The sequence below is a fragment of the Brassica napus genome, chromosome C1, assembly GCF_020379485.1.
Source record: "Brassica napus cultivar Da-Ae chromosome C1, Da-Ae, whole genome shotgun sequence".
Lineage (NCBI taxonomy): Eukaryota > Viridiplantae > Streptophyta > Magnoliopsida > Brassicales > Brassicaceae > Brassica > Brassica napus.
Genome location: NC_063444.1, coordinates 29,129,902 through 29,154,260, shown reverse-complemented (window position 1 = coordinate 29,154,260; position 24,359 = coordinate 29,129,902). Strand labels below are relative to the sequence as shown.

The window sequence follows — 24,359 nt, the reverse complement described above, 5'->3', positions numbered from 1 at the left end:
GTACGATATTGTCCACTTTGGGTCTAATTGGCAAGCCCGCATGGATTTACTTTTGGTTTCCTTCCCAAAAGGCCTCGTACTAATTAAAGTTGGACATCTCTTTATATATTAGACACTCCTTATCTAATTCTCCAATATGGGACTTAGTTTGTCATCTCACATACCTTGGCTTGATGGCTCTTCTTTATTTGGGTTTATAATCTCCTTGTCTCTTGGACTTAAATCATGGATAACTTTTGATCTCAACAAGGATGTAGAGATCGTGTCTTTCTGGACCTCAGGACCTGTATTAACATTCTTGGACAAAGACAAGTGACTCATGTCAGTGGGAGATGATTTATAAACAAATTTATCAAGTATAGGACTTACCTTGGCCTTTTCTTGAAAAATCAATTTGTCTGGTTTTTCTTTGTGTCTGGACAACGTGTCTTGGCTCACAAAGTTCTCCTTCTCCATGGTCTTTGGGACCTCATAAGGTTGATATTGATCATATAAAGCTGTGGACCTCTGGTTTGGCCCAATCTGGTCTTGATGAATCAAGCTTTTATGGCCTTGTTGTGGCACCACTCTCTTTGCCTCTTTGGACACATGGCTTGAAAACCTCCATGGGTACTTTTCTCTGATGGAAGTGAGGATACATACTTCCTGATCATGGCCTCTTTAATGTCTTCCCATGTTTTGATAGCCTCTTTTTGACTCTTCCATCGTGCACCATCTACACCTTTCCACCATTTGTATGCACTTCCGGTGAGTTGTTAGATGGCATAGCTCAGATTTTCTTTCTTTGGCACACCATGATATGAAAACAAATCATCAACTAGACTTTGACCCGCGCGCCTGCGCGGGTGTATATTTTGAAAACTATGTTGATGTTTGTTTTTCATGTAATTATTAGGGTTTGGTAAAATGAATCCGAGGAACATAACTGATACTGATCCGAAAATATAGTACCAAACCCGAACATAAATTTATTAAATATTCGAATTATTCAAAATTTTGTTATTTAGAGAATCGAATCTGATCTGAACTGAAGTATTCGGGTACCCGAATTTATCTAAAAATAGATTTATATACTTATACATATTAATTATTTTAAAATTTAACGTATATAAAACATCAAGAATGATACTTTTAAATTGGTTTAAATACTTGAAAATATATATAGATAGTCAAAAGTAAATATCTGAAATAGTTAAAGTATACTCAAATCACCAAAAATACTTAAAATAATTATTGATTCCGTATCCAAAATTGTAAATCAAGCCAATTGTTATGTTAAGCTTAGGTATTCTAACATATGTTATTCAAATTTATAGGTAATATATTATTTTATTTGTAGATTTTGAGAAATTTAAAATATATAATGATTTAAAACTTTAAAAATCATTTAAATGGGTTATCCAAACCCGAACCAAACCCGCAAAGATCCGAATCGAACTCAAACTAAAATTTAGAAACATCCTAATAGGGTTGAAATCTTTGACCCCGAAAACCCAAAACGCGAACCGATCAGAACCAAACCCGTATGGGTACCCGAAAGCCCATCCCTAGTCATTATTATATATCGTATATTGTCATCATATAATTAATCATATTTTATATGTACCATCATATAAGTAATCATATAATTAATAGTATTTTATACGTTCCATCATATAAATAATTACATATATTATATTTTTCAAACTTAATATGAAATATAAAAACCATAATTTGAGTTGGTATTTCAAATTGGGCTTTGTATTGTAATTTTCTTATATATATTGACAACATTTTTTATAATGGTTATTGAAAAGTAGTTTAGTAAAAATCCGTTTTTGAATATATGTATATTTTTGAATCAATTTTTGTGATATAAATCAACTTTGAATTATTATTTTGATCTGAAATATGTATAAGGTTTAAATTTTGTTTTATGGTTAGTTTAGAAGAAAAAAAAGTTTTAGGCAATTAGATTGACACATTTTCGTATATTTTAAAACTGGCCGAGATAGATAATTTTTTATAATATGATGGACTTTCAATTTTTCTTAATAACATAAGCCCATTACTTTATTTCTTAATACTAGTATCCTTGTTTTCAAACAAAATTAATTTTTTTTTAAAAGACTACAATCCATGTTTCCAAACACTCCAAATTTTTTTAATAGTCCTATTCAAGTCTCCAAACACTCCAATTTTGTACTTGAGTTTTAATAATATAGATAGATGGTTATTTCCCATGAGAGATAGTCATCTGGCCAACTGCTTCGTGAAAAAGAATAAATCTTAACATCATCGGCGGATTTTAAATCAAGATAAGGATGGGTTAAGTATTCATGAGTGCAATAAGTTTGGTGTGGGGTGATCCATGAAGGATCCGGTGGTTTGGGCTCAACATAGACAGTCTCTGGTGCATCTCCAGATCTTCTTTTTCCATGTGGTGGTGGTCGGCCTTGTGGCTTATTTCTTTTTCCCAACTGAGCAATCTTATCATTGAGCTTTTGTATAGCTAATAAGTGTTGGCTCAGTCTGGCCTCTAGAGTTAGGCCGTGTGCTTCTCCTACCATTGTTTCCTGAAAACACTTTCAAAGATCAAGTGAAATATGGGGAAGTTCAGATCTAGCAAAATAACATTGAAGCAATGCAAACTATTTTAAACTAAACCGAGAATTATCCTATGATGATTCGAAATGAATAAAAACTATGCAAAAAATGATTTTTTTTTCTTTTGATTTTCTCAATGCAACTCTAAATGAGAAAATATAGAATGCTAATAAACACAATAAACGAGCACATGAAAATAAAACTAACAATGATATTTGTTTTTGAATTTTCTTAGGATGTAACAATTAAACCAACAATATGCAAAATGATATTAACTATCTGATTCAAGCACAAAATGAAGAAATAAAAAAAATTTCAAACAAAATAACTAGGATGATTTTTTTTTTACTTGATATGCAATGCACAAATAAAATGGAAACATCTTAAATGTAGATTTTGTTGTGACAAATTTTGACATTAACAAACACTTTCTTTTGGGATTTTCGAATTTTATTGAGTCAAGCAAAACTTTTTCTTTTCTTTTTCGTGGTTTATAAGAATTATGAACACAAAAATGCAGAAATAAAACTTGAAACAAAAGAAACAGTTTATATGGATTTTTTCGGTTTATAAATGGAAAAACAAATGCAAGCAAACATGAATGATGCAAGGATAGAATGACCTGATTCAGGACCTTGAGGTCTGATACCAAATGTTGCAGGATGGAAATCAGGGTTGGCAAGATGGACGATGGAAGCTTGATGGATCGACCAAAAAGATGATCGGGTGGGCCATATGATTAGAATCAAGTTGTAAACCTGAAATAAATGCAAAACAAATGAGATGCTGATGATAATAATAATAATGAAATGAAAGAAAAAGGGTAGATAAGGAGGAATCAAGCTGCTGGATGTGTATCACTCTCAGCTTGATCAAGGAATGGACTTGAAGTGGATTTGCGGATGAAGGTTTAATTGAATCTCTCAATCTGATGGAATGATGGAACAAAGTGATTGACCCTCTCAATCAGTGTACTAATCTTATTTTATTTGTACAAACAAACTAGACTCACAAAATCAATAGAACAACAAAGAATCTCTCTTTGAATCCTGAAGACCGATAATTAATACAATGAACAATCTTGGATAAAAATTGAATAAACTTTATATTAACTTGGTGATTGAGGGTACTCTTTACAATGGACGTCTATGAGCTTATATAATGCTCAGATACAAATGTTCTAACGTTCTAAAAATATAAGAAAGGAAACAAATCAGAGACAAAGCAAGAAATCGAAAAACTAGTCGTTAGAGCCTTTTGTGGGATTTTTGCTCCAAGTAAGAAACTTGTCATTTCTTGAACCTGGACGGTTTTAGGGAATAATAGAGCTTCCTTGGGACCTTCTTGTATGCTTGATAGGTTATGATCTCGTCCATAGCTTGATAAAAATAGTTGTTGGACATTAATGTCGGTTTGCTCCAAATAAGGCAGGTTTGTGTAAATGAGGATCCTCCTGATCCAATGTTGGCTGGTGCATGGTATGAACTTGTATAAATCCTCTTGGATGTCTATGATGTATTCTGAAAGCTTAGTTTAGTCTGGATCTGGTCGGAGTTGATTAGGTTGGAAAGGATTAAACCAAAAGATTGTCCAATCTTTCCATAAATAGCTCATGGTGAGTTTAATGACTTCTTCAAGGATCCGCCTGATCCTATGGGTTATGGTCCACCTAAGGACTTTTGGAATACCTCCTGATTGGTTGAAATTATCTCCTGGTCGCCAATGTTTTGTTTAAAGTTGATTGAACCGGTTCGGTTCCAATTGAGGCAAGTGTAGAACTGGTTTAGCCGGTTTTGGAGACTGGATCATAACTTCATAATTCCTGGACCATTTCTCGTGATCTTGGGCTTTCTGGAAATATGATAGAATCCTCTTGACTCCTATGATTGGCTTTTGTTTAGGAAGCTTTTTCATTGGGCTTGAATCCTCTTCTAAAGTCGTGTACTCGCAGATGGACGGGCCTAGGAACCTCCGGTTTGGAAAATTCATATCTCTCTGGTCCGGATAGCTTTGATAAAAATTCCAACTGTCCTGGAATACCTCTTGAGTATAAACTCCATGGCAATTTGTTTCATTCTGAAAACCCTCCTGGTTTGTAATATATGGCATTTGTAGTGCACATATGTCACATATGTCCTGGTTGGCACCTTAGCTGGCTGAGTAGGGAATTGGGTCGACCTCCGGTTCTGCTACTGGTTTGATGGCCGCATCAGTAACCTACATGCATCACACTATTTGATTTTGAATTTCATTAATAAAGTCTTTGTATTTCTTAATAGATTTTGTTTCGATCATTATTAAAAATATTTCAACATGTCTTTTAAAAAGATTTTAGGGTCAAAAAATTTTCTTTACAAAATATAAATTCCATTAATGTCAATTTATGAAAGGGCATTGGAACACAGACGATCCCAGTGAACTGGAGAAACATTAGATCCTACTTTACAGTGAAAAATAGCAACAAAACATGTGAGAACTATTACAGAGAAAAGAGAGATCAAGTGAAGGAAAGAACTCAAAGGCGCAGTTGATGCCCTTTAAGAGGCTTACGAATCCGATTGTCTGGGACATCGCTGTCGCCAAGGTGTCCAAACCCATCGGTGTATCCTCAGAGTATAGCCTCCATCAGCGTTGACCCGCGACCAACAACGCCAGAATCCTACATGAAGGACTGACTCCCGGAAAACCCAACCACCGCAGCCTCTACTGAGGCTGGGTACTAACTCGAGCTTTGCAGTTAGTACCCAGTCTCAGAAATCAATTGATTACCATCATGGTGAAATGATCAGCAGACAAGGTGACTATTATATTGGCAGTTGGGCAGACGAGAGCCATCATGAGAGCATTGCAGTAGACACCGCATTACCTGAGATGCAATCTGATGAGTATGACTAGGATTACCACAGAGAGAAGAACATTGAGTACAATGGTCTTTCCATGGATGATAGAGGACTTCTGCACAAATCGTTTGCAGATGCGACGTCAACATCGATCGACAGCGATATCCGACCATCGATCGACGCTCATCACACACCAGATTCCAAGTTACATGTTAAAGATAATACATAATATGGTTATCTAACTCCAGATGAATTTGATATTTTCAGGGATCTAGAAGGCCAAACACGAGCCATGGATGGACGCATTCTCCACATATCCAAGGAGGACATAGCTGAAATCATTGCAATGAATTGATCCAGAAATTTCCTGGACACGCAGACCGGAGCTGAGGATCCACCATCGATCGTTGACGCAGCTGCACCATCGATCAACGGTCACTTTGGATCCAGACAAAGCACACTTCATCAGAACAAGAAGAGGACACCATGTTGGGAGAACACAGAGGTACCCATACCGACTGTGCCAGAGCAGGACAACTACAACAAAGCAGAAATTGATGATTTAGTGGCATAGATCTACAGAGCTATCAGAACTTCAGATCATTATCATTCGAAGAGGCTCGATGACATCTACTACCCGTTCGACAATAGTATCAGCTGGTTGAAAACACGCACAAATGAGATAAAGCAAGACATGGCCATACTTCAGAAACAACATGCAGTCGGCGCAGGAAGATCAAAATCGATCGCCACTCACGCTCAACCATCGATCGACGATCACATCCAAGCTTCGATCGACGCTCGACTTACATCATTCGAAGATAGGCTACAATCGTTCACCTATCGGCTTGATGGTGTTTACTAACCACTACGTGATAGTGTAGATTCCTTGACCACACGCTTGGACGCTGTGCAACAGGAGATGGATATGATTCAGAGACAATTGAATTCTCAAACAGGACCGTCACCATCGATCGACAGAAGGACTCGACCATCGATCGACGGCGACTATGCAGCACCACGAAACAAGATGGTTACCGAGAAGTCATTACATGATAAGCTTGATGAGATCACTTTCTCTCAAGATTTGCTGAAAGAAAATGTCTACCAGAAGCTGAAGGACATCTCAGAATCAACATATGCCAGACTTGGAATGAATTTGCGCAGCATTGGGAATTTTCAGCATAGGATGCATGCTAGTGAGGTTGCTAGAGAACCATTAAAAAATCAGTGGACTAGAGAGATGAGGCCATAAGAAACTTCGTTGGCACATGGTTCCAGATGAGCAAAGATGAAGTGGACACTTGCACACAACCAAGTGGTCACTTTGATCACTACTAGTCAAAAACAACCTCCAAAGGCAAGCTAATTGACTATAAGCGTTGAGTGGGAAGCAACCCACTATTAGGTATTTGCTTTAAAATTCAGTTTTATAGTTATTTATTATTGTTTTTAATACTCTTGAAGGTCATAAAAAAAAGAGAACCATGGAGCCATTACTTACCATCGATCGACGAGATCCAATCGACATCGTTCGACAACACAACACCAGAAACGATCGATAGACACTTCCATGTGTCGATTGACATCGACATCAGCGATCAGGTATATCGTACCCCTTGTTACATATTTCCCTTATGATTTATGTTTTCACAAAACTCCGACTAAATATTCACTGGGGACAGTGTGATTAAAGTCTAGGGGGGAGGTTTTACTGATATTAAATTTACTTATAAGTTTTATAAAAAGATTTCAAAATGTTTTTATTGAGTCAAGAAGGGGGTAATGAACTTTTACAATTTTCCTTACTTATCTAACCACTCTTTAGCACCACTCTTAGTTTTATTGACTGCAGACTGAACTATAGATGCTAAAGTGGATCATCCTGCCAGTTATTCACACTTGCTGAGAATGTTTGAAAGAAACGAGCTGACCTCCAACCTAATTGAGCTTAACTTGCTTGTCTTGGGGCTTGGTATACATTGGATCAGAATCCTACTGTAAGTCTGGAAGTTAAAAATTCTGTTTGTCTCTAGTTCCCCTCTCTCTCCCCTTTAGTTGTAAAAAAAGATTAGAACATGATTTGGTGGCTACAACCATTAAAGCTTGTTTCATAAAATTCTAGAAAGAGATAAGAGTCAAAAGAAGCGAGTAGGATCTGGTGCCCAAAACCATTAGAGTTTGATTCATAGAAGCATGTCCAAATATCTCAATCAATTTAAATTAAAAAATGATACCCATTAAAAAAATAGACATTGACTGAGAAGAAGTGAGAAGAGAGGGAGGAAATGAACTGGGTAAGACTACATGTGTGTATTAAGATACTTCCTTGATTTGATTATGTGTGTTCAGTGATCGATACTCCGAAGGTAAAGTCTACATCTTTTATTTACATATATTAAATGAGGTCAGTAGAGAGTCAGACATGATTTGCTAAGTTGTTGGATGAATGGAATTGGTTGCTAAACTAGGATATTGCATATAAAGTATTTCTAAAAGTTGAGATTGATTTGATGTTGTTTACAATATTGTTGAGGTGATGATAGTAAGTTCTTAAATCATGTGAGTCCCTGCTGTTTTCAAACCGTTTCCAGAAAGATTGCTAGTTGTTTTGCTTTAGGATAAGAAAAAGAGTAAGTCTGGAGGTGTTGATATACCATGGGTTTTACTCATTTTTAGCCATGGTATATAGATGTTTTTAAATACATATTAGTTGTTTTGGAGTCTTTTTTGTATGTTTTCAGGTTTTGGAGTGATTTGGAGGAAAGTAGTGATTTTGGTGCATTTTGGAGATAAAATGATAAAGAATCGTAGCTGACCATCGACCAGCCTAGCGATCGATGATCAAGGATGATAATCGATCGACACACACTCTGTGTTGTCGATCGACGGCGAACCGCGCAGAGGCCAGAATGGTTCAAGCCGATTTTAAGCCCAAGTCCCACAAGAATTATCAGATTATCCCTGACGAGTTTTAACCTAATGTTTATGTGTTCTGCCATTGTTTTAGGCAACACACGCTTTCATAATTTTTTTTCCTTTCATACAGAAAAATACTTAGAGTCTTAGATTTTAAGAGAAGATCCAAGAACTACTTCATAGATTTGTGATTGAAACTCCAGTTTTCTACTCTATTCTATTTATGCAGTTTTTATATCTTGTTGCTATGAATTTCTTAGCTATGTCTGAGTAGTTCTCTTTGTTAGATTTAGGGTTCTGATATTCATGAGGGATTAGCCCAAAATATAGAATTGCTAAGTGTTAGGATATGAATCAATTAAACTATTCTTAATGCATGTATTCTAGAGTAGCTAACTAGGACATTGCCTATAGATATTAGGGTGCAAGCGGAAGCTTGGTTCTCTGTCTGAGTTAGTTTAGATTATGCTAGGATTGTTAAAAACAAGCGGAAGCTGATTTAGTTAAACCTATTGAACTAGTCAAACCCGTGCGATAACGCTCCCTAGAAGGTTCATCGATTGACAACTCAGTAGTTGTATCGATCGATTTGATCGACGGGCTGAAAGGTGTATCGATCGACACTCCGTTATTGGAATCGATCGACACTTTCTCAGCTGTCGCTTGTTGGTCCTAGATCCGGCAATAGATACTCTAAAAATACGAAATTTGATCGACTATTCTTATTGTTTGAGTTCTAGAATATCCATTATATGCTTGGTATCCATATCATTATAATTCTGATTGTCTGAATAAAAATCCTAAGTGTAACGCTTTCCATATTTGTTTTAAAACCCCAAATCAATCAATCGAACAATTACTTGTTCACCCCTGCTATTTACTGCTTTAAACCTATTTGCCTAGCTTAGGGTAATTTGAGTGATAGAGAGAGAGAAAGATAGAGAGAGAGAGAGAGAGAGAAGTGCCACCGTTAGCAACCGAGTCACGCATGTTCCATCGTGAAGAGCAAAAGCCAAAAGGAAGAACGGGGGTGGGAGACCTCCACACGAACTGGCATATCACACCGGAGCTGGAAGGTCTCCACCCGAGCACGAAGATGTGAGGCGATTGGGAGAGAAGAAGGATCTCTCTCTCTCTCTCTCTCTCTCTCTCTCTCTCTCTCTCTCTCTCTCTCTCTCTCTCTCTCTCTCTCTCCCTCCCTCCCTCTCATCTTCGTGCTCGGGTGGAGACCTTCCAGCTCCGGTGTGATATGCCAGTTCGTGTGGAGGTCTCCCACCCCCGTTCTTCCTTTTGGCTTTTGCTCTCCACGATGGAACATGCGTGACTCGGTTGCTAACGGTGGCGCTTCTCTCTCTCTCTCTCTCTCTCTCTCTCTCTCTCTCTCTCTCTCTCTCTCTCTCTCTCCTCCCTCTCTCTCTCTCTCTCCTCTCTCTCTCTCTCTCTCTCTCTCTCTCTCTCTCTCTCTCTCTCTCTCTCTCTCTCTCTCTCTCTCTCTCTCTCTCTCTGTATTTTCTTTTTAGGATGATGAAAATATTCTGATGAGAATTCCTCATGTCACTCCTAATACGAACTATTGCCAATAATTCAATTTAAAATAAAAAAGTAAAATTTAACTATATTATAGTTATAATAAAATATTAATAATTTTATCTCGTAAATAGGAATTCTTTAATACTTACATTTTATTACTCCCTCTGTATCATTTTAAATGGTTTTTAAGGTTTTTGCACATGGATTAAGAAAACACAAAATTCTATATAATTTATCTTGGTTACATCAAAATATCATTAAATGAAACTATTTTAACCAATAAAAAAAATTCATTATTTTGTAATTGGTCATAAAATTCAAATAGATATTAAATTCTATCTAGAATAATGAAAACATCAATTATTTTGAAACAATTTTTTTTCTCTCTAAACACCACTTAAAATGATACGGAGGGAGTAATTGTTAGTGTAATTGTCATCTATTTTCTAGAAAGAGATAAGAAATCCATAATAGTGATTTATTTCAACATGAGATGGACTCAGGCTGAGTCGCTCATGTGTCATGCATTATATAAGATACCTAATCTCTTATTCCTCCTGTTATTTCTCACTAGTATTAATGTATACTTAGCCGTAATAAACTCAACATGCAACATACACTTCAGACAATTCATCCTCAATTTAAGGTTCACTCAATTTGCACCCAAAAACCTGAACTTGGTATCCCTGCGTGTACCAGAAAGATCATATAATATCCTGGAGGAGCAATCTCAGCCGTTGATGGACCCAACGCATCGATTTTATACGAATTCGTTAGATCCTCATGAGTCACAGATAATAGCTTCAAAATCACCATCCTCTGATTCATCGCAAAAGAGTGCGTAGTGAACGAAGGTGCAACTATCCTCACAGAGAGAAGATCAATGGTCAAAAACTGTGGTATGGAGAAATTGACGTTGAACAATCTCTTGTAACTGATTACTTTGTCGTTGGTCAATATATGTGGTCTTATTGAGTCAGACGTGAAAGAGAGGTAGGGAGGAGAGTAAGCCTCGAGGCTTAATTCCGTTGGATACTCGACGTTGGTGAAGTTGTAATAAATGTGAGGATTACTACCACCGACTAAAACCCGACCGTCCGGTAACAACACCGCAGACGAATGGTACATCCTAGAACGCGATGATGTGGACATAATTGAGAAGCGGCGATCAAATGGGTGATATATCACGGGTCGGGTTACCGGGTCACGGGCATTTTCCCACCCGGCTGTACCAGCTCCTGCACCGTTTACAATAATGATATCACCCGTTGGTAAGAGCAGCATGTCCCCCATTACACGTGGCAATGGCATGGTCTCCATTTCCCAGATTGGATTCGGACTAGTTAGCCTTAGCCTTCCGCACGTGGAAGTGGCACGTGTGAATCCTTGTTGGCTTTTTGCTCGTGGAAAGGCGTCTTTTGGAGCTCCTCCACAAACCATAATCTCAGCCTCCATAATATTCTTGCTTTCATCTAATGGAAAAAGTATGGAAGAGCCACTGCTTGGATAGTTTCTTGGATCACCACCTGGAATCTCTGGAAACTCTCTCACGATCCGGTTCCTTTTGTAATCAAACACAATGGATCTTGTGTTAGCGAAGACGAATAAGTTTCCATCGGGTAAGAGATAAAGGAACGGATACAAGTTGTTCTCGCTACTTCCATCGGTAGTTTCCCTAAGAAAATCAAATCTTGATCCTCTATAACGATGAGAATCAGGTCGAGGGAAAATTTCAAAGTTGAATTGTCTTCTTCCCCCGACCACAATTATCCGTCCATCAGGTAAAATTTGATTGGTGGCATACCATCTACGTTGGGCTAGATACTGAGGAAACTCGATCCAGTCACATGTTTCACTATAACCACATGGTGTAAACATTCGAGCAGCGCGCTCACCGTCGTTGTATCCACCAGTTTGAACCAATGTTCCGTTGGGAAGAACCGAACCAGAAGAACACCATGTATCGGTTTGGACTTTCAAGGCACGGTATGTGTTGGAGACAACGTCGTAGAGAACCGAATGCGTGGAGCAATCGAACTTGACCGCAGTGTCACTAGGATCAAATCGACACATGCCTCCTGGTAGAGAAAGATTCGAGATTCCAAAATCGGTACGGTCGAACATTATGACCATGCCGTTGTGGAGGAGTTGCATGTGCATGGCGGATATGCCGACGCTCGGTAGCAATACTTCCCATCGATCGAGTTGCATCAGAAACGGGATAGGTTCACGTTCGGATAATATGGAAATGGAGAAGCATAAGATTAATGCTGTGAGGATGATAACGGCATTCTCGGAGTTGATCATAGTGTCGCGTCTGTTCTTGGATTGATGGTGAATTTTAAGTTAGAGGTTGGTAGTATATTTTCTTGTTGGAGAATTTGGATGGGGTGCGTCCACTTATATATTGTCATAGATTATTTTACACTTAAATGTTTATTTTATTAGTTGGGGGTTATTATATATCTTTTATTATTTGAGGAGCACTTTTATTTATTAACCTTACCCTCATGTGTAATTAACACAATTGTCATTACTTAAGTGTCATCATGAGAATCCGCCTCACACTCTTTTAAAAAAGATCTCCCTTTACTAGATTCATTATATGTAATACAATTGCACATTAAAACTAGATAACTGATTATACTATTTGTTTTTCACATTAAACGTTTGATATAGGAATTTTTACTTTTTATATATATGTTTTTGCAGTTTTTTTCCTTTGTATGCATATTCATATAGGAAGAACATTATAACATTTTTAGTATCCTAGAGGTAATTACATTTCTCGGATATGCACGAAGATAATGTTATCAAAGCCTCTACTTATTCTCATCTTCTCATTTGTCTATATCATATGTAGGGATGGCAATTGGGCTCTCCTGTCCCGTCCCGTCCCGACCCGCTGCGGGTTTGTCTTCTGGCGGTACACGGCGGGACGCGGTCCTGAAACTAGCTGCCCAATCCCGTACTGCAAAATGTGTAAGCCTTCGCGGGCCGTCCCGAGGGATGTCACAGAAAACACCATACTAGCTACTTCAAGCTGCTTCTGCTTGTACGAGACGTCACAGAAAACATCATACTAGCTGCTTCAAGCTGCTTCTGCTTGTACGAGACGTCACAGAAAACACCAAACACCATAAGAGTCAACCATAAGACTTGTCAAGCTAAGACAAACAGAACACAAGTCGTCCATAGCGTCAACCCAATACCTCTCTTCTCTTATCTATATAAATGCTTCAATGCAACCAAAGTGATCATCACTCACTGGTATTAAGATGGCGGCTTTTATATCAACAAAAAGTGAAGGTATGGTCCATAAGATTATGGTCAGTGTATAAATGCTAAAGGAGACAGAGTACCAATTAGCACTTTGGCAGTCAGATGTAAACCACTCTAATGCCTCTGCGTAATATTGATGTGCTTAAGCGACTTGGATACAAAATTTTATACTCTTACACATTTCTTTTATACACGACCAAACACCATTACGGTTATATGTAGTTTAGAAAAGCAACATTCACTTTGTTGATAACAAAAAGAAAAGCAATTGGACTTTCATATTGTCTTAACCAAAACACCAATGTAATAAAGCAAAAAAAAAACAATCATAGTACTCAAACAAATCCAAGAAATTGAAAGAAAACGAAACATCAAATCAAGCAAGATATCAAACTTCCTCATCATCATTTTCCTCATTGGCAATGGAGTCAAAAGATGGCAATGTCTCCTCTTCAGGATCAATTTCATCTTATGTAAATTTAAAAAAATTGCAGTTAATTAGTGTTTAAGATAATGATACTATTCAACTTATTATATTGTGAGATATTTACCATGTTCATAAGCCTCATATCCTTTGATCCAATTCCTTGTGCATATCAGAGCTTGCACATTTTTTGGGAGTAAACGGCTCCGGTATTTGTTAAGAACTCGCGACCCAATACTAAAGGAGGACTCTGAAGCCACTGTTGTGATAGGAATGTTGAGCAGATCACAAGCCATTGCATCCAAATCACCATAACGATGAGTGTTAGTTTTCCAGAATTGGAGAATGTCCAAGCTCTCTAAACTATCAATGTCCAAAGGAGGTTCATCAAGATAAGCTTCTAGAGCTGTCTTTCCAGTAGCAGCACCGTTGACTTTGCGAAATTTAAAGAATTCCTATGAAATTATAGAAAAAAAATAAGAAACGATTTTAAAAAAAAAACAGAAAGTTGATAATTTAAAAAATACTCACTTGGTAGTTCCCAAACAGTCACATGGATGCTGCAGAACTGGCATTTTGTGGAACCGTCTCACGTGGCTCTGTAGACGGTGAGTTAGCCTTGGATTTTTTGTCGTAAGAGTCGAACAAAATACTCAGCTTCTGGCGCAAGTTCTTCAACTTCACATCACGTGTACTCATGTCAAGCTTCCCTAAGCAACACTCGACAATTGAAAGCTTGAAACGTGGATCAAAGACTGCTGCCATTGCAAAAACAAAACTAACTTCATCCCAATACTTATCAAACTTCTCTTTCATTGGTGGCACCATTTTTCGGACGACCTCATCCTCGCTGAACTCATTAATTTGAAGCCACTCATGGATGGACCAAACTTGATAAAAATACAAGTTCGAGGTGGGGTAATTAGAACCTGACATCAGTTTTGTGATCTCTGCGAAAGGGCACACAAATTGGCATATCTTATCAGCTCGCGTCCATTCCTCAGCTGTAGGCGCCACTTTATAACCTCTCTTATCAAATGTCTCCAACTTAACAAATGCTTTACGGTACTTGATGGCTCTTTCAGGCATAAAGTAAGTCGAGTTCCATCTTGTCTGCACATCCAATATCAGACCCGCGTTTTCATTTATGCCTGCAGCATTCACGCATTTTTCAAACAACTCTTCCCGCGTTTCCGATGCTAGCACATACTTAATACTCTCTCTAACTTTGTGCAAAGCGCCTCCAATAACCTTCAAACCATCTTGCACTATCATGTTAAGGATGTGAGCAGCACATCTGACATGGAAACATTCTCCTCCACATAACAAATCATCATTTAGCAACAGCTGCGATTTGACTATGTCTTGCATCGAGTCATTACTTGAAGCATTATCTAATGTGATAGAGAACACCTTCTTGTCGAGACCCCACTCTTTCAGCGACTCAAGAAGGTGAACCGCAACACTCATACCGTTATGTGGTGGTGGTAGAGCACTAAATGACAGGATCTTGCTGTTCAACTTCCAATTCTGATCAATGTAATGTGCTGTCACACACATGTACCCTTCACGTTTCAGTGACATCCACAAGTCGGAAGTGAAGGAGACTCGTCCAGGAAGACTCGCTAATTCCTATTTCAGTGTATCTCTCTCGCTTTCATACAATCGATACACATCTGATTTCGCCGTGTTTCGACAGATGAATTGAACATCAACATTCAAATACTTCCATGTCTCTCTCACTCTTTCATACTCCACGTAAGAGTATGGTAGATCATGCTGGACAATTGTCTTTGCGACCAACTGCCTAAACACAATATGATCATACTTGCGAGATACTACTTTCCCCTCGGTATTGAGTTGTTGTTGCCTTCCTCCATTCCTTGGATACATTTTACATCTCGTTCGATGCCTCCTCAGCCCACTTGTTCCATGCGAGTGAGAATACCACGCATACTCATTCTTGCAATGATTGCATACAGCTTTCAAATCTCCACTGGTTTTTTCAACCACAGTGAAATCCTTCCAAACGTCTGACCTTTGCCTATTCTCCATGTCTTCCATATCGATTTCAGCCTCGTCCAACTCAACTTCTTCCAAATCATCATCAAAATCCGGTATCTCCTCTTCAATCTTCTTCTTATTCTTCTGCGACCGACTAGAGGACCCCTTCTTTTTTCGCGCCTCACTAGACAAGGCCTGAGTTGATGCCTTTCTTCTTCCTCCCCTAATCACGGCTTTCAACGAAACATTCTTCTGACTACAAGCCCGTGCGGACGAGCCACTACCACCATCTAGTGTGGATTGTAACATGGGCTTCCGCGTGGCTGTTCCATAAGTTGTTTGTCTGCGAGGCTTGCTCGATCGGGTTGGGGGTGTGATTAGATTCTTCTTCTGAATTGACCACACTAATGAGCTTTCTTTTCCGTGCTTGCTTCTTTCCATCATTAACACCATCAGCTCTCAGATCACCAATCTCTTCTTCTGCAACAAGTCTGGCCATGAGTTGTTGAGTCCCCAAGTCATAGGTAGCTGGTGGCGAGTAGTTAGTATCCAAAGTGAACTGCTCTTCTGAGTCGTCTCTGGATCCCATCGTCTCTCACGTAGTCACGTTTCTATGTTGCTAGTTTTTTTGATAATTCTAACTAACTTACGGCTAGAGTCGTGACTCGTGACCTAAGTTGAGGTAGGGTTTTTTTAATTTGATCCCTATTTTTTATTAAATTTTGTAAAATTAGGAAACTTAAAATTAAAAATTTAGACGTGATCGCTTTCTAAGCAGCAATAACAATTTAACATTTTCAAACAATAGTTCAAACAACATTCTCAAACATTCGCATTAACATGATCGAGTTCAAACAACATTCTCAAACAACAGTTCAAACAATATTCACAAACATTCCCGAGTTCTAAGTCAGTTCAAACAACATTCTCAAATAACAGTTCAAACAATATTCTCAAACATTCCCGAGTTCTAAGTCAGTTCAAACAACATTCTCAAACAACAGTTCAAACAACATTCTCTACCTAAACTGTGACTCCTATCTAAACATTGAGTTCCCCTATCTAAACCGTGATCCTAGCAATGCTTACTACTTATGCGTAAGAAGCACTAACCCGAGGTCCTTGAGACATCACTGTACCTGACTTTGATCTATCTCATCAATGTACCTGACTTTGAACTGTAGTAACCATTGCTGGACCTATGCGGTCTCGTACTAGTCTAACAATGACATCAATCTACAACCAGTTATTAACAAAGAAACAATCAGTTTTGAAAGCTTGAATATTAGCAAACAGAGTAGATTCAAGATGCTTACCAAGTAGAGGAGGCAACCGAAACGTGAAGAAGAGAAGCTCCAGTGGTAGCTCCGGTGGTGTCTCGGTGAAGAAGAGAAGCTACGGTGGTGGCTGGCTGAAGAAGAGATGCTCCGGTGGTGGCTGGGTGAAGAAGAGAAGCTCGGGTGTTGTCTCGGTGAAGAAGAGAAGCTACGGTGGTGGCTCGATGCAGAGGAGTAGATCTGGTGGTGGCTCGGTTAAGAATAGAAGCTCCAGTGGTTTCTCGGTGGAGAAGAGAAGCTCCAGTATGCGGTGGTTTCTCGGTGAAGAAGAGAAGCTCCAGTATGCGGTGGTAGCTCGGTGAAGAAGAGAAGTCACGGCATGCAGTGGTGGATCGATGAAGAAGACAAGCTTCAGCATTCAATGGTAGATCGATGAAGAAGAGAAGCTCCGGTGGTTTCTCGGTGAAGAAGAGAAGCTCTGGTGGTGTCTCGGTGAAGAAGAGAAGGCCGAACACGATGTGGTCACCACAAGCACTCTCGCCTCTAGGACATCGAACGGCCGTCGACAGAGCTCCATTTCTTCCCACGGTCATCGTCGGAGCTCCATCGGACCATCACCTTTCACTCCCTCTTTCTTTTTGTTTCAGGTGATGCGGGGAAGAAAGCAAACGAAGTGTCTAGACTCTAGACTTGCGGGTCATGTGGGCTTTCCCGCGGGTCATGTGGGCCGTCCCGCAAAGAACACGGTCCAGAGCAAGCTCAAGCCTGCCAGGCCCGCTTTTTTGCGGGTCATGATATCCTTACCCCAAACCCGCCCCGCACAAACCCCTAACAGGCCGGGCCCGCGGTCCAGTACCCACTTTGTCATTCCTAATCATATGTCTATATGCAAACATAAAATTAATCAAACATCTTTGTATTAATCTTGGAGAATTTACCAAATATGACTCAAAACTTGATTTTAAACACAAACCTATACCCAAACTTGAATCATTAGAAAAACTAACCTAAAAGCCTTGTGAAATTACAACCAGCCCCTTGTGACCAAACAAAAAACAGAATTCATTTTTACGAATATAGCCCCAGAAAGTCGCCTGAGTTTTCTGAGATACTATAAGTCTTCTAGACGGTTTCCAGGGAAGTCTTATGATATAGTTAATCGTAAAAATAATTTATTAATTATGTAAAAAATATTTGATATGCGAAAAATTAAAATCATATAATTATAAACAGCTTTAAGTGATATAAATTAAAATATAACAAAATTGAATTTCTTTCAACATAGATGAGTGTAAGTAGTGAATCATGATATTCTTTGGTCTAGGGTTTGGCAACATATGTTGTAGCATTGTATGTATTCTTAGGGTTAGATTTTGGATGGCTTAAATGTTTTTTTGAAAAATTAAATTTTTACCTACATGTGATTATTTGTGTGTATAGTAAACATATTTTAAGTTTATTTTGAGTTTATGAAGTGTTTAGTTTGTTAATTTAGTTTAGGGTCCAGTCGTGTGGTGAATAATTTTAGATGGACAACTTACAGGGAAGTCGTCCATACCGGACCAAATCCTTTAATTTACCAATATACTTTTAAACCTAACTGGATAATTTACCAGACATATAAATACAATTTTTTCACTTTTTCACAACTTTCCAAAACCCTAGCGCCGTTTCTCTCCAGAGGCGATTACGAAGGCGATTACGCTCTGATTTCTCACCGCCGGTAATCTCTCGTATTTCCTCGTTCTCACCGCCGGTAATCTCTCCTCTTACGATGAATCTTGTTTCTCCTTCATGGAGTAGAGTATTTAGTAGTTTAAACTGACCATCTGGTTCCTTTGTTTCAGATCTGAAACCGCGTCTAGTTGAACTCCGCCGCCGGTAAGTTATTTCTCTTGTCTTAAAGCGTTTAGCCGCGGTAAAACCCTAAAAATTGTAGTCTTTATTCTTCTTTTCCCATCGATTTTTGCAGATCTGTAACCGTTGGTTTCGTTGGAGACCATATCTTCTCCGACTGTAAGTCATCCATCTTTTAAAGAAACAATTTTTGTATTTATTCAGAAAGACTACTCAGACAACTTCCTAGAAGTCTTCCATAGTCTAAGACTTCGTAGAAGACTTCTTGGAAGTCTTCCAGAGTGTAAGACTTCGTAGAAGACTTCTTGGAAGTCTTCCAGACGACCTAAGTCTTCGTTGGAAGTCTTCCAGAGTGTAAGACTTTGTAGAAGACTTCCTGGAAGTCGTCTCAGTAGTCTTCTCACTAAAATTTACATGCAAGTCTTCCAGTATTTGTATTTAGAATAGTGTGTTTCTTATGTGTTTGAGATGCTTGTTTTTGATTGTTTTGCAGGCCAGAAAATGGATTTACCAGCACTCCCACAGAGGATATATACATTAGGGGAAGAGACCCCTACACATAAGAGCATTTCGTATCACACTGGTGACTCGAATTTATTTAATGCTCTAAGGGGAGCTCTAAACGCTGACGAATAAGAGGAGCTGAAGGAGTGGAAGTTGGGAGAGTTCATCAAGTTCAAGGAGCTGAATTTTGGTTGGGCTTCAAGGCTGGTTCATTATATGCTCGGTTTCCAGCTTAACATCAAGAAGAAGTATGAGCTCTGGAGTCTCGTTGGTCCACAACCGGTGAGGTTTTCACTGTTAGAGTTTGAACACCTTATTGGTCTGAACTGCGATTACATCGAGGACCTGGAAAATCCAAGGGTTGAGGTTACGAAGGAGATGGCTGCTTTCTGGGAGATGATGGATGTTGATGTCGATGCTGGGCCAACTACTGAACAGATAAAAGCAGCATTTAGGAGATGCGAGGAGTGGTCTCGGGATGATCGCATGCGGCTCGGATACCTTGCCATCTTCACTGGATTCATTGAAGGGAGAAATTACTCAACCGCTACACGGGCTAGTCTTGCAAGGCTAGTGATGGATTTAGAAAAAAATGAGAATTATCCTTGGGGGAGAGTGGTGTTTAAGGTGCTGATGGAGTCTTTGAAGGGAAAAGATTTTGAATCAAATTCATACACTGTTGATGGGTTTATTCAAGTTCTCCAGGTATGGGTGTACTTTGCTTTGCCAGAATTTGGTGCTAATTATGGGCATCCCCTACCAAACAGAACGTCTCCGCTGTTGATGGCTTACAATGGTGGCAAAGGACGCAGATTTTGTAAAGAGGCCATTAGCAGACATGTATCTAAACTTCACTCCCTAAGACTTCACATAAGACTTTATAGTAAGTCGTCTGGTAAGTCTTCCAAAGAAGACCTCGCAGAAGACTTAAAGTTATGTTGTCTGGGGGACTTAACTTTAAGTCTTCTGCGAGATCTTCTCTGGAAGACTTACCAGACAACTTACTTTAAAGTCTTCTGTGAAGTCTTTTCAGGATGATTTCATTCTTTGTTATCTGAGTTTATATCTTTTATTTTTCCAGACTAGCGTGATCAACTTCGTCCAAAAGGACTTTGCTGAGATGTTTCCACGATGGGACTTTGATGTAGAGGACCCGACCGCAGAGAACATAATCAAAGTCATGTTTAATGCGAAAGCTAATTGGTAGTGGACTATGGATTGCTAGGAAGTCACCGGTACTAAACCGAGTGTGAAGAAGGAAGTGAGTGCAGCAGAGACAGATAGTGGTGTGAAGGAGGAAAATGCAAGACCTCAGAAGAAAGCTCGTAAAGAGGTTCGTAAAGAGGCTTCTATTGAAGCTAGTAAAGAGGTTCTTAAAGAGGCTTATGTTGAGGCTAGTAAAGTGCCTTCTGCTGAGGCTTCTACGTCTGTTGGTGGGATGACCAAGGAGCATATTGAAAAAAGCTTGAGGGACATAGCTGATGTCATGAGGGATGGGTTTGGGATGTGCCTTAAGGAGATCAAGTTGCTGGGGGATTGGATTGAAGCTGTGGAGAAGAAGGTGAGAATCACCAAAAAGGGACTGCATCTAATGAACTTCAACTCACAACTTCAAATCCGGAAAAGGGTGGGCACGAACCCGGGGTTAGTACCAAAACCTCTCCCAAAAGCACAGAGAAGAGATTGACTAGGCAAAATTTTAGGAATAAGGAATGATGTGCTTGGTTGAATCATTGTATGTTGGAACATGTGTGTTTGTTTCTAGTGTGCTTGGATCATTGCTTATGTATGGATTTTGTTTGATGTGTGAATTGGATATTTGGTTAATATTTTATAAACACATTTTGTACATCAAAATTGCAGAGCGAAAGCGTGAATGAGGCGAAAGCACGACATAATGACCCCCAAGAACCGAGTTCCTCGAAAGATCGGAGTCTTGTGATAACAAATGAGTACAAAGGAGTACCCACTGAGGGGAAACCTACAGAACAAAGTGGTGAACCTAGCGTTCTTGTATTTGACAAAGGAGTACCCACTGATTCAGATTTACAGAAGGAGGAAACTAGAAGGCAGAGAAAGAGGAATGCTGCTATGGTACATGTCCGTGGAAAGAGTGAGCGAGCAAGGAAACTTGCTGCCTCATAGCAAACTCCTTTTAAGGGAAATAACACTGCCAAAGTGATCATTCCAAACAAAAGGGTTGGTCAAGGCTATGATCCTTTTGCACCCATTGACAAGAAGATGTCGAAGATGCTCACTGATTGGGTGAAACTTGATCCGTAAGTGAGAATGTCCCATAATAGCTTCCTTTAGTATACAAAAAATGCTGCTTATCTACATTTAGTGTTTGCAGTTATTTTAAAACACCTAGGGACAAAAAACCACGTAGATGTCCAAGTCGGTTTTATCACATCCTCCGAACCCTCTTAGAATGCCTGAGTGACGGAGTAAGTCTCCTGCTATGTCTTCTAGTTTTCCCCTTACCAGTAGTTATGTCTTCTCTAGAAGACTTAACAGACGATTTACCAATTAGTCTTCTGTTATGTCTTCTAGCGAAGACATATCAGACGACTTTTCCGGAAGTCGTCTGATAAGTCTTCTCTAGAAGACATAACAGAAGACTTACTAGACGACTTAAGCGTAAGTCGTCTGATAAGTATCTCTGATTTGTAATGTTTTATATGCAGCATATGGATGCTTTTATTAATGTACTGAGGCAACGGTACCAAGATAATCCACATCATTTCAGGAGCGAGAGACTGTGTTTCTTGATCATGTATTTTCTCGGCAGTTGTCCCACAAGTACCGGGAATTTAAGAGCGACGAGGACGACATCAACGGCTTAGGAAGAAGACTCCCTGGTGGGGCGTGGAATTATCATGCAGGCATTGTACCATTATTTTGCCAATCTATGAAGGTTTGGGGGTTGGATGTGGATGATATTTATGTGCCAGTGAACTTCAGGAACGAGCATTGGATTGCTATTTGGATATCGATCCCTAAGAAGCACATAGTCGTCTGGGACATCATTATATCACATATTAGAGTTATAGAACTCGATGAGCTCATGGAGCCTTTCGTCACAATGGTCCCTTATCTGCTTGTTGAGTGCGCTGGCTCTGACGAAGAACGTGTCCAACACACACTGGAGCAATACACATATGAGAGAGTTACCGTTGGAGTACCTCAGTGCCGAGCTGGTGACTGTGGCGTGTTCGCTCTGAAGTACATCGAATATCATGCTCTTGGGATATCATTTCCTCCAGAGTTTTGTACCAAGAACGCGAAGGCTATAAGGGAGAAGATGGCGTTGGATATATTTAAGGAGACTCCTGAAGGCCATTCAAAAGTGAACGAAGACAATGATGAGACCCTGAGAACTTATGACGAGCAAGGTTAATGATGTTTTATTTGTACTTGAACTTGTGGGATGAAATGTTCTTTTGTATGACAGATGAGGAAGGTGTTGTTTTTGTATGACAGATTAGGGAGGTGTTGTTTTTGTAAAAGGGTGAGGATAGGATGTAGTTTTTTGTAAACTTATCCTCCTACCAAACTATCATTTCGTAGGAAATTAGTTTGGTAGTGTTGTAACCTTTCGGATGATCTAATCTAATGGTGGAGTTGTTGTTTTTTTAAGTTGCAATTTCACAATTAAGTTCATAAGACATATAAATTTAAGAACGTAAACCCATAACAGATAAGCAGATAAATTCTTAATACAGAGAAGTTCATAACACAAAGTCATAACAGATACGCAGATAGATAGTCTTCTGGACGACTAATGAGAAGGTCTTCGAGGAGTTAAGTTTTCTGGACGACTAATCAGAAGGTCTTCCAGGAGTTAAGTCTTCCGGACGACTAACGAGAAGGTCTTCCAGGAGTTAAGTCTTCCGGACGACTAACGAGAAGGTCGTCCACGTCAGTTCTTACAATGTGGACGCGTATGGCCAGTTTCTTTGCAGACCGAGCACCTATAAACCCTGTGTTGCTTCCGGGGTGTGCGTCCTCTCATCTTTGATAGCTCCAACCAAGATTGCCATTTTGATTTCTTATATCTCCCCGGACCACGCTTTACTTCCGGAGGAAAGCGTGTGTGTGCCTCAGTTTGTTGTCCAACACAATGATATATATTCTCTGAGTATCCTGCAAACAAAATATCTTTTGAGTAGACCGGGCATACAAGTGTGGAGTTATGCAAACCAGCATATGATCCAGCTGCTATAGCATGAGAGCAAGGTATTTTCTCGACACCATAGACACCGCAATCACACTTTCGATGTTCCAAATCAACAACACAGTCTTTTTTGCCACCGTGCACAAAGAATCGCCATCCATCAATTTTTTCGATAGACATTGTATCCGCTATCTCCGATCGAACAGCAAGCAAGTATTCAACCCCCCGACTATGTTGAGTTGTGAGACTCAAAGCATCTTCTTTCCTTTTCCAAAACCACCTTGATAGCTTATCCCTTATGAACTCCAATAGCAAATGAATCAGAAATCCTCTAGCTCGCTTCAGTGCGGAACTAATAGATTCAGCGATGTTGCTAGTTTTTATGTTTTACCGGTCTCCCTGACAATGAACCCTTGACCATAGGGTCACGTCGGCATTCTCCAAGTACGTTGCAAGTTCCGGGTTTGCACTCCTTATCTCACCCATGTACCGGCCAAAATCGTAAAGTGTATGAGCATAAGCAGCACCTTTCACCAAGTACAAGAGATGCTTCCCTTTATACTTTTGGACAATGTTCAGTTGAAGGTGATAATAACATATTCCTCGGGTAGCCCAAGGAAACACCTTATCACACGCATTCTTATGGCCGTGTGTCGGTCGGAGACTATCACCAGAGGATACTCATCAGATACACAACTCGCCAATTTTGTGAAAAATCACTCCCAAGATTCATCATTTTCACCATCAACGATCGCAAAAGACAATGGAAATATCTGAAAATTACCATCTTGTGCGGCTGCAACTAACATAACACCTTCATACTTCCCACTTAGGTGAGTCCCATCCACCACAATGACCCTTCTCTGATACTGAAAACCTCGGATAGAAGCTCCAAAGGAGAGAAATAGATACTTAAATCTATTCAGAGAATCAAGTTCTAGACCAGTGATAGAACCCGG

General features: G+C 39.4%; 2 protein-coding genes across 2 annotated transcripts; one reads left to right on the top strand and one right to left on the bottom strand.

The window, feature by feature from the left end:
- Window positions 1-10,080: 10,080 nt before the first annotated feature.
- On the bottom strand, window positions 10,081-12,411 carry LOC106443731 (aldehyde oxidase GLOX-like). The gene has a single exon (XM_013885284.3). The coding sequence runs from the start codon at window positions 12,180-12,182 to the stop codon at window positions 10,524-10,526; it is 1,659 nt and encodes a 552-aa protein (XP_013740738.2). The 5' UTR covers window positions 12,183-12,411; the 3' UTR covers window positions 10,081-10,523.
- Window positions 12,412-19,601: 7,190 nt separating this feature from the next.
- On the top strand, window positions 19,602-21,506 carry LOC106441595. Its single transcript, XM_048743829.1, has 5 exons — window positions 19,602-20,063; window positions 20,305-20,367; window positions 20,449-20,784; window positions 21,087-21,317; window positions 21,384-21,506. Exons 1-5 carry the CDS (start codon window positions 19,602-19,604, stop codon window positions 21,504-21,506), a joined length of 1,215 nt encoding a protein of 404 aa, XP_048599786.1.
- Window positions 21,507-24,359: the final 2,853 nt, after the last annotated feature.

Coding starts and splice junctions, on each gene's coding strand:
- LOC106443731 (XM_013885284.3), bottom strand. CDS start 12,182: ATGATCAACTCCGAGAATGCCGTTATCATCCTCACAGCATTAATCTTA.
- LOC106441595 (XM_048743829.1), top strand. CDS start 19,602: ATGGCTGCTTTCTGGGAGATGATGGATGTTGATGTCGATGCTGGGCCA. Junction 20,064..20,304: donor AAGAGGCCATTAGCAGACAT/GTATCTAAACTT, acceptor TTATTTTTCCAG/ACTAGCGTGATCAACTTCGT. Junction 21,318..21,383: donor GAAAGAGGAATGCTGCTATG/GTACATGTCCGT, acceptor ACTCCTTTTAAG/GGAAATAACACTGCCAAAGT.